General features: G+C 37.4%; 1 protein-coding gene across 2 annotated transcripts in view; it reads right to left on the reverse strand.

The window, feature by feature from the left end:
* The window catches only part of loj (logjam), a 125,920-nt gene that overhangs the window by 43,551 nt on the left and 65,120 nt on the right, over positions 1-17,249 (reverse strand). Inside the window, exon 4 of one of the 2 annotated variants that reach the window (XM_067139533.2) lies at positions 1,675-12,198. The exons of the other annotated variant lie outside the window; for it this stretch is intronic. Within the exon in view, the coding sequence (XP_066995634.2) occupies positions 11,971-12,198 (228 nt within the window). The 3' untranslated portion in view covers positions 1,675-11,970. Of the gene's footprint in view, positions 1-1,674; positions 12,199-17,249 lie in introns of those variants that run through there. 2 annotated transcript variants of the gene reach the window in all.

The following is a 17,249-nucleotide window of genomic DNA, read 5'->3' on the forward strand; positions in this document are numbered from 1 at the left end:
CTGCATTGCTCCTCATAGCATGACAGTGCAGCACGTAAGAGCTGCATTTTAAATGGACAATACCTGACTGCACAAAGTTCAAATAACTAGGAAAATAAAAGAGTAGATTCGATGCACATACAAGGGTTGTATTGAAACTAATGAGCAACAGTTTTTTCATGAATCAGTATTGTTATTATGGAATTATGCCATCATTTTGTGTACTGCACTGTGTTCTGAAAGTTTTGCCGCATTTGTATACACAATGACCTTTCTGTCTTCATTAATGATGATGTCAACCCTTTCCATGGTGTTTTCAGTGGAGGCAACCGCTGCGAGGCTGATCTTGTTTATGAATGCTTTCAAATTTGAAATGTTATACCAATCTTTTTTTTTTTTTTTCCAATTTGCCTTACGTCTCACTGGCACAGATAGGTCTTATGGTGATGATTGGATAGGAAAGGGCTAGGAGTGGGAAGGAAGTGACCGTAGTCTTGATTAAGGTACAGCCTGGTGTGGAAATGGGAAACCATCTTCAGGGCTGCTAATAGTGGGGTTCAAGTCCTCATCTCCCGAATGCAAGCTCACGGCTACTTGACCCAAATCGCACAGCCACTTGCTCAGTTCCATTAATCTATATAACGCTGAAGTTGCTGGTGAATTTCATCAGCAGCACATTAACGAGTAATTAAGTACATTGCAAAATTAAATATCACTGTGAGCCATTTTGTAAGAACTACCTGTGCTCATGGAATTGAAACTAATGAAGTAGCAATAACTTAATGTGTTGTGTGAAGACTGTAGATTACAATGATGCACTATGTTGAAGAAATCTCAATTTTTTTTTTTTTTTTTTTTTTTTTTTTAAACCATTCATTCAATATGACTGTACAATTTGCTACTATACTGAAGCTGCATGTATCCCAAGAACAGAGAGCTGCTACACAGAAAAAGTGCCAAAGCTTAAACACATCAACATTTCCATTAAATCTGGTCCGGCTCCATGGCTAAATGGTTATCGTGCTTGCCTTTGGTCACACCCCTCCTAGGTACGATTCCCGGCAGGATCAGGAATTTGGTTAATTCCGCTGGCATGGGGGCTGGGTGTATGTATCGTCTTCATCATCATTTCATCTTCATCATGACGTGCAGGTCGCCTGCGGGTGTCAAATCTACAGAACTGCACTTTGCGATCCAAACAAGCCGTCTGACACTCCTGGCACAAAAAGCTATACGCCATTTCATTTTTATCCATTGAATCTGGCCTCAAATGTTTTCTGGGCTCAGTGGATGAATTTTATGATTTCCATTATAAAGTTTCTGTGCAGATATTTAGAGAGCAAAATGAAGAAAAAGAAGAGGAAGAAAACAAAACAATTGCATCTCTCTAGCTAAAATGTAAGTATGGAGAAAATAACCACTCCTATTTACAGTAACCATACAGAACATTTAAAATGATGATTTAGTAGCAGAGTACAATAATTCATTCAGATTTCTACCGTTTGCCATAAATCAATCTGATATTTTTTAAATTGTACACTGGGAAGGAAAGTAATAAAAAAAGTATGCATTTATTGCGGACATTTCAATATTCTTCCTTAATGTGAGAGAAGAGTCTGGCTTAGCCATGCTTACAAATATTAACCTTAAATGTTATTTATATCATTCTTTACACAATACGAATTCAAAGAAGTCTTCTTTACAAACTACTCTTTAGTTTATTAAAAAATACATTTTCAAGTTTACAAAATACATGTTTTTATAAAATGTCATCATTTGGAAGCTTACAGAACTATGTCTTACATTAACATTCTCGTGAACACAATTTACTTTTTAAAAATTATTTTTTTATTCCCATGAAAAAAAAAGTAAAATTTTCTAAAATATCAATATAACAAAACATTTCTGAATTATATGAACAATGCAACATAAACTTTCCCACAACCTTGGTTTCCTTACAATGCAGACTGATTCAATAGACCCATTCATACAGCATTTAACATAGATGACTTAAAAATCATTGAACACCACAAATCATGGTAAGCTACGTTAAAAGTTAAAAACCTTAGCAATGTTATTTGAAACAGGAGAAATCTGCTCAAAAGAGAACTTACAGCAAATATACAGGTATTCATCCATAATGTAATTTGTACTAATTAGAGAAAAAAATATACATACATTGATGCTAATTCTACAACATCAGACTTTTGCACAGAAACTCAATTAATGAATTACATGTCAATCTAAATATTAATGAAATAAATGAAACATACAAACTAGCTGAAATTCAACAATAAACCATAGTACATACCATACACACTCATGTTTTTAACTGAATAATTTGCACAATATCTTCAATACTGTTTTATAAATCACTTCTGGACTTCTTGAAAACAAAATAATAAATCATATTTCTATCTGGTAGCACACCTACAAAATAATTTTTGAAATATGCAACAACTGCAACTCTTTCCAAGTTTCCTTGAGATAAACACAACAGATATGCTACATTACATCACAGCCCTCACAATTTAATAATTTAATAAAAGAAAATCTCAGTCTATTGCACTGTGAGTTACATGAGCTGAGAAGCTCTGTACTTCCAAGGAAACATGGTATTTAGATTTTATCTACAGAGTTGAACATTTAATAACTTTATGCATAGTTCAAAAACTTTAATAGATGTTCTAAATACTGGTATTAAAATACAGTGGTAAAAGAAAACATGCAACTAACTTTAATTTGTCATTACTTATCACAAAAATTAAAAGAAACAACATGTCAATGAACAGTCACTTAAATTAAGCCACAGAACAGGAAAAAGAATATAGGTGAACATCACTCCCAGATATAAAACAAGTTTGTCTTGCCACTAACATATAATTCCACAGAGACCTCTATTATTCTTACTAATTTCTCTTACAGTTGTTCCTTTTATTTCCAGGTTTCAATTTTCACAGTTTATCCCATTATCATCAATGGAGCATTTTAATAAAGATTTGTATGTACAAGTCAAATAAAAACATTCACTATATAAATACACAAGGTTAGTTTATTTCTAGAATTGTATAAAGGCTTGATTCTTTAAGACTCGATGCATGAGAGATGCGTAACTGTCTCACACAAATTCAAACAACAGGAGCAACAGTGAGTGGATTTTGAAGTTGTGCAGTGAGCGGTCTGCATAGCTTGTGAGAGATACCTTACTACGTCACCTCGCACAAATTCATCCCGCCCGATTTGTGAGAGGTGCAAGGCTTCAACAAGTGATTTCTGTTCTGCGCCACGCGTCAAGATGAGTTTTACTAATAAAATGGATGAGAAATGGATTAAACAAGTATGAATTCACTGAGTGAGATGGTTTTTCCACTTCTGTCACTCGGGTCCTTGCTAATATCTTCTTTAATAATGCATGCATCTTTCATGAAATCCCACAATTAACTCAATCCCTCCTCCCCAATAAAAAACAGAGTCAAATCTACAGCATGCCCAGGCTATCTCAGAAATGAAATGCCCTTTGCCCTTCATGACAGCAATCTATTCTAAAATAATATATAATAATATTCTTAAAATAAGGAATGAGAAAATCCAGAAAGACATTGGAGTGGAAAAAATAAATGATAGAATAGAGAAGAGCCGACTATGATGGTTTGTCCCTACCTGGCTACAGCTGGACAACGGGAAATGATGGTGATGATGCTTAAATAATAACATTTGCACACAAACTGTTAATTCTGTGATAAGTTCTTTGTAGCTTGTTTTAAACCCAGCAAGTGCTTTTCAGAGTAGGTTTTCCTGAAGCATACTTTCCCCTGTGACGACATTTTAGTCTTCTCACCGATAAGTGATTCCAATGTACATGTGTTTGATGTTTTTTAAAATATGCTTTACGTTGCACCAACACAGATAGGTTGTATGGCAATGATGGGAAAGGAAATGGCTAGGAGTGGGAAGGAAGCAGCTGTGGCCTTAATTAAGCTACAGCCTGGTGTGAAAATGGGAAACCACGGAAAATCATCTTCAGGGCTGCCGACAGTGGGGTTCAAACCCACTATCTCCCGGGTGCAAGCTCACAACTGCGCACCCCTAACCACACAGCCAACTCGCCTGGTAATAGGCTTGAATTCTGTCTGATTTTTCTTAATAACACTGAATACTCTTTCTGTGGGAGAGTTACTGTGAGGTACCCTTAATACTGCAAATACAACATTACTTTAGGTTTTTTACTTCATCTGTCCACTTTCATTTTTAAGCTCTGCAATGTTGCCCCAGTTTACATCAATTTTAGGCCCATTTACAATATATTTAAGGAAAGTATCACACTGGTAACCTGCAAATTCCTTTTCAAGTTTGTCATGTTCAGTTTCCTTGACCAAACTTAGGAACGTTCAAATAAAATATTGAAGGGATGAATAGGAAATCTCCATTCTAAGAGAGATTTCTACAACTTTGGCATGCTGAAGAAATTCATCAAGGGGGAAATTTTCTGATCATGCAATTGCAAGCTGTCACATAAAATTCTCTTACAGAATTATAAAACATCTGTTCATCATAGTAGTTCTCTTTCAAGTATGGCTATGCCCTAGCTTTTGCTCCAATTACCAAGTTGTCATTGCCTTTCTGGTATTTCCTTTTTTCGAATAAGAAGATGTATGTCTGGAGCATCTTGTTGCAGAAATAAATTCAGCGAGTTAAAGACAGGAAATGTTCTCTGAAGAAAATAGCAAAATAGTTTTGTACATGGGTCCTGCAAGAAAATTTTTACAGATAGTAATATAACTGAACCAAAAAGTTCTCTTCATTTACTGGTAATTGGGCTGCTGCGCAGGCCTCGCACCTCACATTTCACATGTGCCAAGTCTTAAAAACCAAGCTTTAATGGTGAAGGTGATTGGGATCAGATACCAAGAACGAAGAATTATCTACCATCTGTATAAAAATCAGTCTGCAGTGATAAGAATCGAGGGCTTTGAAAAAGAAGCAGCAATCCAGAAAGGAGTGAGGCAAGGCTGCAGTTTGTCCCCCTCCTCTTCAATGTTTACATAGAACAGGCAGTAAAGGAAACCAAAACCTTGAGATTTGCCGATGATATTGTTATTTTATCTGAGACTGCAGAAGATCTTGAGAAGCTGCTGAATGGTATGGACGAAGTCTTGGGTAAGGAGTACAAGATGAAAATAAATAAGTCCAAAACAAAAGTAATGGAGTGCAGTCGAACGAAGGCAGGTGATGCAGGAAATATTAGATTAGGAAATGAAGTCTTAAAGGAAGTAGATGAATATTGTTACTTGGGTAGTAAAATAACAGACGATGGCAGAAGTAAGGAGGACATAAAATGCAGACTAGCACAAGCAAGGAAGAGCTTTCTTAAGAAAAGAAATTTGCTCACTTCAAACATTGATATAGGAATTAGAAAGATGTTTTTGAAGACTTTTGTGTGGAGCATGGCATTGCATGGAAGTGAAACATGGACGATAACTAGCTCAGAAAGAAAGAGAATAGAAGCTTTTGAAATGTGGTGTTACAGAAGAATGCTGAAGGTGAGATGGATAGATCGAATCACAAATGAAGAGATACTGAATCGAATTGGGGAGAGGAGATCGATTTGGCTAAATTTGACGAGAAGAAGGGATAGAATGATAGGACACATCATGAGACATCCAGGACTTCTTCAGTTGGTTTTTGAAGGAAGTGTAGGTGGTAAGAACGGTAGGTGTAGACCAAGGTATGAATATGACAAGCAGATGTAGGATGCAGTAGTTAAGTAGAAATGAAAAGGTTAGCACAGGATAGGGTGGCATGGCGAGCTGTATCAAACCAGTCTATGGACTGATGACTCAAACAACAACAATGGTGAAACAAGCAAATGACTACCAAAGGAGTCCAATACATGGAATCTCATTTTATGGTAGGACTCACTACAAAATATGAGTATCAAAGCTTCCCACTGCTCAAGAACTCTGTTAATAGACTGAAGAAGCGAGAGCTAATGGGTACTGACATGCTTCAACATTTTGTGACCCTTTGAGCCACAAAGAGTCTGGTATACTTTCAATGTGGTTTGCCTCTTAGAACTCTTATCAAGATAGTAATATAACTGAACCAAAAAGTTATCTTCGTTTACTGGTAATTGGGCCGCTGCACAGGCCTCGCACCTCACGACTTGCATGTGCTGAGTCTTAAAAACTGAGCCTTAAGTGTGAAACAAGCATATAACTACCAAAGAAGTTCAATACATGGAATCTCAATTATAGTAGTACTGTATTTCCAAGTCATGCAATAATAAAAGTTAAGGAATCGGAAATGTAGTAGTGATTTATCACCTCAGAATACACTAAGAAACATTAACAAACACAAATTTTAGCTCAACCTCTGTTCCTGAAAGAGAGAAAATATTCCTTAAGCTGTATGATGCCATTCTTATTTATATTTTGTAATGATGTACACTATGCTTTTTTTTTTTAAGTACATACCGTACATTCTGTTTTAGATCTGAGAGTGAGCAACACCTCTGTTCTGACACAAGATAGACAAGACTTGGTCATTAATCTCCAACAAGGAGGATATGAAGCACATGAGTCATGGAAATAGTATTTGACAGCAAAATAACAAAATATTAGTTGGTTAAGCATACTTAGGAAACCTCTTTGAAAAAGCAATACTAGTAGACGGAACAGAGAGAACGAATGTATCCAATGGGAAATAACTCTACGTTGAACACTAACCAGCACCATAGTCACTTTTAAAGCACTGATCACACTCAATGTAGTTTAACTTCAAAGATATCATAGGATGCAGAGTTTCAACTATCTTCAACTTTTCACTTCTGATAATGGCTGACTTACAGTTTTTACTGTTAATAAGATCCAAGCAGCTTAAATGAGGTTTCTGAGGAGCATACAGGGAAAGACAAAAGACTAGATAGAATAAGAGATGAAATAAGGAGAAGAGTGGGAGTTTGTTAACTTCAAGAAGAGACTGACATAGCAAGACTGTAATGGTATAGACATGGACGTGAATGCCAAAAAGAACATTCATGGATACAGTGACTACAAAGAGGTCTAGGGATGGGCTAGAATGAGATGGTGGAGCTCTGTAATGGAATGTACTGAAACTAAAGCAATCGACAGCAATATAGTGCTAGAAGAGGAGTGATGGAAAGATTGAGCAAGGTGAAGGGCTTTGGTACACTACCCAACCCAGAGAGAAACTGGAAAAGGGAATGGAATAATAATAATAATAATAATAATAATAATAATAATAATAATAATAATAATAATAATAATAATTAAAATTATAATAATAAGTGGAAACCTTAAGCAATGATTATAACAAGTAGTGTTCAAAGAACTTAATTGAAAATAAAAATGTTCTGGGCAAATGAAATGTAGTAAGAGCGAAAATTGGTACCTCTGACAAGAATGATCTATGAACTTCAGTATATTAGTTCTTGCACATTTAATAAAAACTTCCTCCAGCTTATCCCAGTTATGTCTGGGGTCGGTGGAGCCACCCTGGCTCATTAGGGTTTTGGCCGGATGACCTTCCTGGTGCTATGTGGTCAATCCAATATTCACTGGAACTCAAATCTTGGTTGACTGAGTGCAAGGCTAGCAACTAAGCAAATGTGCTAACCATTCCACCCCTTTTACATTTCATGAATGTGAATACATATTATTACTTGACTCATACAAAGATTTTGAGTCTCTCAGTCTGTTTTATATGAAAGGCAGCAAACCCAATTAAGAAACATGAGCAATATGGCTGAAGAGACATTACATTAACCAATGCGCACTCCAATACCTGCAGACCATCTTGCATGCAGAAATCCTTTTAATAGGCCCAGGATTCTTAATCGAACGCATGGGTTAAAGGATTGCTTTCTGCCTTTTCCTAATACAATTTCAGTTGGGATGAAATAATCTGGACCAAGACTCAAATATGGCAAGTTTTATAAGTTGCAATCCCAACTTGTGTGTTCACTCTGTAGTATACAGCATAACATGGATTCTCCTTCCTTTCTATGAGCATCATTGATGAAGAATATTGGGGTTGGGTACGAAACATGAGGATTTTGTGTCTGTCAGGGATGTGAAGATACGGTGTTCAGAAACATTATATGTAGGATATCAACCCAAGATTAAATTACACTTTCAACACTCAGCAAATATAAGCAGCGAAAAGGGTGGCTTTTATCACCTCTATTTCCCTTCACATGACACCTAATGCTTACAGCCATTTCAAGTCTCTAGGTGAAGCTTGCAGGTATCCTAAAACTCAAGGTTTTTTAGTGGTAGTGGTGAGTAGACCAGTTCCTTTTTTTATTTTGCTAGTGGTTTTAAAGTCACACTAACACACTGAAGATTTTTGGTGTCAGAACGATGGGTAAAGGCTAGGATTGGGGAGGTAGTTGCCATAGCTTTAATTAAGGTACAACAATCACATTGTGGTATGTTTACCATTTTGTGCAGCAAAATCGGAGGGAGACCGATCCAATCTGCCTGGTATGAAAATGGGAAAACTCAAAAAACAATCTTCAGGGCTGCAGATGGTGGAATTGGAACCCATCATCTCCAGAATGCAAGCTCACAGCTATGTGACCTTAACAGCATAGCCAACTCGCTTGGTACCTCTAGCCAGCATTATTATCACTTTCTAAACACTGATCACACTCAATGTTGTTTAATTTCACAGATATCATGGGATGCAGTGTCCCAACTAAGTTTAACTCTTCACCTGTAATAATGACTGACTCAACAGTTTTTACTGCTATTAAGCCAATTAGCCTAATACTGCAATGCTTCCAAATATTAGAACTTGTTAGGAAAATTTAATAATTTACCTTACATAAATAAAATACTTCGTAGTTTAGATTAGGATGACTAATAGACTACCAACTTTCGTTTGTGTGTGGGTGTGTGTGCATGTGCAAGCTACATGTATTTTCAAGTGTGGTAACATTGATGATGATTATTTGGAGATAGAATACATATTATTATACACTTTGATGTATACTGCATCACTAAGTCCTATAACTGTGCTAATCGTTCACCAATCAAAAAGAGAGAGAATAATCTGAACAGACAACCGACCACTTGCAGGTTCCCGATTCCTATTGACTATAATATAAAAACAGTAGTACTGTAGACGCAAACCATTGATGTCGAAGGGTTTATAACATCCAGGCTATCTACTGTAACTGATACAACTTGGCAAATAGACCACATGAAATGTTTGGGCAGCAATTATGGGAAGTGAATTTTTCACAATTTTCATGAAGATGTGTAATCTTGGCAGAAGGAAAATAGAACGTAGTTTCTGCACATCTATATAAAAAATTATGCTCTTTATTTTGGCAGTGAATAATTTTCAGATAATTTCATCAAGAGATAATCAGAAGGTTTAAACTTATGGTTGAACATATTTGTGATGAGTTAAAAGTAAATCCTTGTGTCTTGACTCTACCACCCAGGAATGGAGATAATGATCTAATCTTATGAATATCATGACAATTTATTAATATAAACATAAATGAATAGATGAAAATATGAGGATGCATGCTTGGTACAAATAATAAGTAAGGAAACAATCACATTGTGGTATGTTTGCCATTTTGTGCAGCAAGATCAGAGGGAGACAGATTCAATCTGGCCTCGCCATGCGTGACATCACAACACAGCGAGTCAATCGAGAGAGAGCCAGCGCGTATTGGTCAGATCCTTCAGTGGCCGCTATGTTGCTGAAGGTCTTGAGTGGTGCAGAAAGTATGAGGACTGTTGAACCGAGAGCCTTCTGTCTCCAGAGGCTTCTAGTGCCCGATGTATCTCGAAGGGCACCTGACTATATAAGACACGCAAGACTTGCCAGCATTGGGCTCTGTTCAGTCCAGTGTGTGGGTTCAGTTCAGTCCAGTCCAGTACGGTGGTTCAGTTCAGTCCAGTTGGAGGGGAGAGTTTACTGTGAGTGAGTGACACCATGAACGTTGACAGCCTGAAGTTGAGGATGAAGTCTGTAGAGTGTTCTGTCCGTAGAAATGAGTGCTTGTTGTGCCTGTCTCTTACCGTGCAGTTGAGTCTCTGGGACGAGCTGCTGGAGCAAGCGTCGTATCTCTGGTGCAGCATGGTAGAAATCACTGGGTATCAGCATGGGACAGTGAACGAAGTTACAGGAAGCATATGTCATACTGAACTGTGAGACTGTCGTATGGGGTCTGTGAACTGTGACACTGGCAGCGAGAGTAACCGTGGGACAGAGTGAGATTGTAAGTGTTCGTGAATGAAGACCGAGTGTGAATTGAGTGATTGAACACTGAGAACTGAGAGAGAGTGCGAACTGTGTAATTGTGTGTTCTGTACTGTGTCATGTAAGCTGTGGTCCAGGTATGCCCGTGTGTTAGTGTATAAGTAGTCAAGTAGTTTCAGAAGTTCAACGCTACCAGTTTTGTGTTCATTTAATTACCCTGCCGACATGTAACAGTATGTTTAATGATGTTGCAGCATACCAAAGACCAATAATGCCTAAGTGCACAAGACCAAGGCCAGTGCATGAGAGTTCAAGATGAATTTGAAATACTACCATTAATACTGCTATCACAATTGGAATGCGCTGTAAGCATGGAAGTCAAAATTCTTGAACAGCAATTCAAGTAAAATAGTTCTGAATAATTTCTTCTGGGTTCATCTTTATAGGATAAATGGGAGTTCAAGTTCTTTTGGAATGCAAACAAGAAGTAGCAGAGGGTTCACATGCAGGGAGGGTAGTTCTTGCCTGCAGCACAATCAACTGATTTTTCAGGTGGCATTACTCTCTTTATTTCAACTGCGAACTAATGTTTAACAGAGAACAACTGAGGAGAGGAAAGGACATAACAATACTACCTTATATGAGTTATACATCAGAATCTCCCGCTGGTGTAAAACCCTTAGAAAAGGTTCAATTTCCAAAAGATGTTCTTAGGTGTAGAACGAACTATCATATCCTTGCTAAAAGATAGCAGTTAGTAGGTTACATAACAAAAACCTAACAGCAAATTAGTAGCAGGAATTAAAACAGAGAACAATACAATTCAGGGTCAATGGGATGAGGAGTTGTATGTGCTAGAAAGTACTAGTAACATGTACACTGCAAAAATTACTAACACAAATTTGGAATCAACTTTATATGGCCTTTCAATAAAGTGGCTTGGAATGTTAGTTTTGTTTAGATATGTTTCTCTTTAATGAACACAAATCTTAAATAAAATGAAACTACTTGAAACAAACCTAACTTTATATTTAAATTTGCACCCTTTCTCGGTTATGCTATAAATAATTATCGGTTATTTTCTGCAACAAAACAGTGTTATCAAGTTCCATGTTCATTCCTAGATAAAAGAACAACAAAGAACAGAGGAACCCCCAGCAATGTGGAATGACAACCTAGGAGTTTTTCCTATATTCCATCTTTCTCCTCCTTATTGCCTTCCTGAAATCCAAACAGAAGAATGGGATTCAATCACCACTGATCTCCAGGTGGCAGATACCCTATCAACTGTTTATCTAGCCTTTTCTTGATCCATTGTTTCTAACAGATATCTGCACTTCCCTTAGTTCCCTTCCTGGAAACACCAATCATATATGCAAGATGTATAAATGCAACACATAAGTAGAAAGTACCGTAAAACACTTGTCAGGCCAATAGGTACAATAATGAAGGCACACTTTATTGAAGTCTTCATATGATGCTATTATGAAATGAACAGTACAATAACGCCCTTTTTTCTTCAAAATTATTCCAGCTTTCAAGATACATTCACTACCTCCACAAAATAAAAATTTAAAAAATTTATAAATCTCAATTTATAAAACTTCATTGAAAGGCTGTGATGTTATAATGAACTGCAAATTGATTCCATGATATACACACAAAATAGTATAATCACTGTTGTTTTCAAATAATACGAAAAAAAATTGGGATATAGGGAATTCTGTAAAGCCGATTACCAAACTAACATTATGGCCGATACCTTCCACCAACGTTCTTTATCTCAAATAATTTCCTTACAAAGTAGACTTGTAATCCTGTTGTACATGTTATCACCAAAATCTGGATCACAGACCAATTCTGGACATAGCGATTGTTATCCAACAGTAAATTATAGTCACGAGCCTCACGCCCTCTGGAATGATGCTGGTATTGTAGCATTTCATTGATGTTTCGTTCAACATTTTTGATAGACATCTAGAAAAAGAAGACCATTCATAAACTGCATAAAGCTTATAAAATAACTAAAAAATAACATACATGTACAGTAGAATTTCAATCATTCAATAGTGTCTTTAATATCTTCCATACAATAAGTTGCCAGCTTTTTTCTGCTCCTCCATCTGCCACCAGCAAGTAGTCATCTGTATCAAATCTTGCTCGAATACTAAGAGAACCTAATGTTTCAACATACTGTGACAGTGTCTGCCATTTTATAGTAAAATCTTGAGAGAAGCAAGTTTGCCTGGCCCCAGCCGTAAGTAACATCACTGAGTTAGTGGCCCCACCCGCTTGCTGCACAGCCTACCAGTCAGGACGGCGAGGAGTGCATCTCTCCCTCATCTCCCCAGACACTTCTAGCGCCTCATTTTTTTTACAGGTATTTTATAGTATGGCTTTTGTTGCTGGGAGTATACAAGAACATCTTCGGCTCTCCTGGTGCAGCCCTCGTAAGACAGACCCTCTGACGAGGGTGTGGGTAACTGCGTGTTTTTGTAGTGGAGGATTGTGTTGTGTGTGGTGGTTTTACAGGTATGTTATAGCATTATAGGTGTCATAATTAGTTTGAAAGACTGAAAAATTTTATGTATTTCTCCTAGACAACTTTAACTTTGGTCTGTTCACCGACTATCCTCCCTGCTGGGTCGTATTTCCTGAATCTGAATTCCATTATATTTTTTTCCATCATAGTTCCCTCTGGTATATATAGTATCTTATCTGTCAAATTCTGGAGTGTCGTTATCATGTAACATATTACATTTAATTTTCTATTGCTCTGCCCCTTTCTAGTCTCAGTTCATTTTTCAGTCTTCAATGGTTCTATCTTCCCTCTGCACTGTTAACATTTCTCCATTTTATTTATTGCTAGAGGTTTACCACTGCACAAACACATCAAAGGTTTTTGGCGATGAAAGTACAGGTGAGGGTTAGGATTGGGAAGGAAGAGGCTGTAGGCTTAATTAAGGTAGAGACCCTGCCTTTGCCTGGTGTGAAAATGGAAAACCACAGAAAACTATCTTAAGGGCTGCCAACGGTGCGATTCCAACTCACCATCTCCTGAATGCAAGCTCAGAGCCACACTACCGCTCATTAATTTCAATATACCCTGGTATTTCAGATTTACAACACAAATCAAACGTTATTTCTCACAAAAGATAATTATATTAACTTACACATATATAATACAGTCACAATCATTATATTTTACTTTCATCAAAGTATCCTCTTTTGGATTTAATGACTGCCTCACAAACTCGAGGCATGCGGTCAATTAGTTTTTGTAGGTATCGTTAATCTATATGATTTCATACATAGTTAACAATATTCCAGAGATGTTCCTTGCTGGATATATTAACTTCCCTGATACGTCTGTCCACTTCATCATAGACCATTTCAATGGGATTACAATCAATATTCCAGAGATGTCCCTTGCTGGATATATTAACTTCCCTGATACATCTGTCCACTTCATCATAGACCATTTCAATGGGATTACAATCAATATTCCAGAGATGTTCCTTGCTGGATATATTAAATTCCCTGATACGTCTGTCCACTTCATCATAGACCATTTCAATGGGATTACAATCGGGGCTTTCTGTTTTTTTTCCTTTGATGCAATGTAGTTCGTACAGTATGCCGACCGATGTTTTGGGTCATTATCCTGTTGTAAGGTGAAACACTTTCCCTATTAAGCGCAATCAACTTGGTATTGCATGATACTGAAGTATGCGGTGGTACTGCTTCTGATCCATACATCGTTCTGTTTTCATAATGTCGCCAACTGTATCTCCGGCAAAACATCCCCAAACCATAATAGAACCTCCAGTGCGTTTAACTGTAGGTAGAACACGCTGCTGGGCTACCCTTTCCCCTATAAATCGGCGAACAAATATTCTCCTTCTGGTTCCAAAAATCTCGAACTTCGATTCATCGGTGAAAACACCTTCGTCCACTCTTACGATGTCCAATTACGAGGTTTTCTGGCCCATTCAAGTCTCTTCTGTTTATTTATGGGCCTTAGAAAAGGTTTTCTTGCTGTGACACATCCTTTCAAGCCAGCTTCAATCAGTCTCCTTTTTACTGTTGCAACAAATATTGTTGTCGTGTTCATTTCTACCAATTCTGCACGAATTTGGGGCGCTGTTTCGAATCTATTTCTCTTAATGGTAATTCTCATATATTTATCATCACTTTTAGTTGTTTTACAAGGTGGTCCTGGTCGTAGTATGTCCTTATTGCTACCTGTTGACTTCTGGTGGTGAAAGGTGTATTGCACTCCCCCTATAGACATACTACACTGTTTCGCAATTTGGCAAATAGATAAACCTGCTTGGCTAAGTGCTACAATTGCAGCACGTTTTTCTATGGATATCTCCACTCGTGGAGCCATACTAGCGATGTGCACACTTCAACTGTCACGAAGGAACTGACATGCAGTAACCACGTGTTATGTATCGTAGCAATGCTTGCCGTTCGCTGCAGATATCACAGCACTACAGGGAACAACACAGGTGCACCAAATGCGGCGTCCATCGGTAAATAGGTAAACAAACACATCCGATAGGTATATAACGTTTATGTACACAAAATTGTTTGTTGGATACTATTGTATCTCGATGACCACAAACAAAAATCACGACATGTGTACAACTGCTGTATTCTTCCTTTGCTTCCTCAACCGTACTCATGGTATTAGACCTTATCTACAGAGAACTAGATGTCAACTATTGGGTGTGTTGAAATTAATGAGCAGTAGTGTATATGACCCTAATCGCATGGCCACCTCGCGTGGAGAGAGCCAAGTTAAGTTTCGCTTGAGACGTGAAATATTTATTCTGGTCTGGCACAAACTTCTTGTAATTTTCGTTTGTCAGTTTCAGCTTACACTAAAATTATATGGAAGAGGACGACAGATCAAGGATTGAATGACTGTACCAGTTTTCCAAGTTCCATTTTTTTCCTCATCTTCTTCCTGATTTTTTTCATCCTAGTACTGATATTTGCAACTAAGAGATTATTATCAGAGTCAATATCTGCCAATGGCACAGTTGTCACATCCTTTGCACTGTTCCTTAAGTGTTGCTTCACTAAAATGAAATCTATCTGGGATTTGCTCCCGACACCCAGACTTCCACGTATACAGTCTCCTACGATGCTTCTCAAACCAGGGGTTCTATCCCTTTCAGACCTGAAAGAAAACTGGAGGTGTGAATTTTTGTTTGTATGTCAAAAACTGACTAAAATGCTCCTCAATACACATATTGATAGTTTATTTTACAAAATAAAATCTAACATCCGAAAAACAGGACCCACACAATTGTGCGTATCAAAATTCAAAACCTCGTTGTATCACGTACGATTGTGTAGCTTCAAAATTTATGTTCACTAACCAATGTACACACTTCATTGAATATATTCCGGTATTCAGTAAAGCTTCTAGATTAATATAAACGCAGTAAATAAATACTTACTTTTGGCACTACTGCTTCCTGCCATCTCGCCGATCAACTGTGCTTTTTAAACTCTTCTTCCTTCGCCCTGGCGGTCAAGCGCATACTAAAATCAATTGAAATACACGCCACGTATCCTGCACAATCACTGCAGTCCGGTGTAGTGCCGAAAAAACATCAAATACGGTCAGGGATAACTAAAATACGAACCTGCACAATTGTGCGTACTCTGTCTGAAAGGGGTATATTACAAATTAATTTCATTGGCAGAAGCATGCCCCCACCCCCATATGTTGTTTTTTGCTCCTTTCCCCATGACACTATTCCAGTCTCCTAATTATTATGGTCTACACGTACCCTCTTCCACCTGCCATAATTATTCCTTTGATCTTCTCAAGTATCACTTTTACTTTATCATCATCATCATCACCACCACCACCACCACCACCACCACCACCACCATCAGGATACTCACTGGTTCTGCTTTCAACTCGATACGCATCAATCTGTCACTGCACTGTCGGCAGTCCTGAAGATGGTTTTCCGTGGTTTCCCATTTTCACACCAGGCAAATGCTGGGGCTGTACCTTAATTAAGGCCACGGACATTTCCTTCCCACTCCTAGCCCTCTCCTGTCCCATCGTCGCCATAAGACCTATTTGTGTCAGTGCGACGTAAAGCAACTAGCAAAAAAATCTGTCGCTGCATGCATGACCCTCGACATGAAGGGGCAAGGAACTTAGCAGACCACAGATGGGAATCGAGTTTCATCATTAAATATGAGTACACTTTCATGAATATTGTCTATCCATCTATTTCGAAAATTTAACGATCTTCTTCAGTAGAACTGTAGTTCCATTAGTTATAATAGTTTTGAAATACTTTCTTACTTCATTCTTACCAAGGTACAGGTAGATTTGAAAGTGAACGTGTGTGTATTGGGTTCTATTAGACTAGAAGTACAGTAGTTTGTCTTCTGAAATGTTACCACCCCAGTGTTATATCTATAAATAAGAATTTGCAATTTTGCAAATTGTGTCATCTTCCAGTACTAGCAATGTTATTTCATATGTCCGTGGTAGATTAAAAAAAAAAAAAATAATAATACTAATAATAATAATAATAACAATAACAAGTAATTGGAGATCGGGTTAAATGGAGACATAAAGGTCATGAGTGATAAATGAAAGTAGATTTGCTCATGTGGAATAAAATGAAGTTGTGCTCAGCTGTAGAAATATTTGCTGGAAAATGGTATGCCTGCAGGTAAATGTATAATTTTTGGAAGTATTAGTAATGTGATACAATGTGTTCTGATGAAAGTGGAGCACACGCTTAAGAGTTTTACAGCATTTAAATAATAATAATAATAATAATAATAATAATAATAATAATAATAATAATAACAACAACAACAACAATAACATTTTCTAGATACTCAATGACCACGTGGTAGAGTCAATTTTAACCCAAGTGTTCTGACCTAGTTTGGACAGGTCTCTAAGAACACGTGATGCTAGGAACCACATGCTGGTTCATTAATGTAGATAGATGAAAGGTATTTAATTACACATG

This window comes from Anabrus simplex, chromosome 2 (genome assembly GCF_040414725.1).
Source record: "Anabrus simplex isolate iqAnaSimp1 chromosome 2, ASM4041472v1, whole genome shotgun sequence".
In the NCBI taxonomy this organism is placed as follows: domain Eukaryota; kingdom Metazoa; phylum Arthropoda; class Insecta; order Orthoptera; family Tettigoniidae; genus Anabrus; species Anabrus simplex.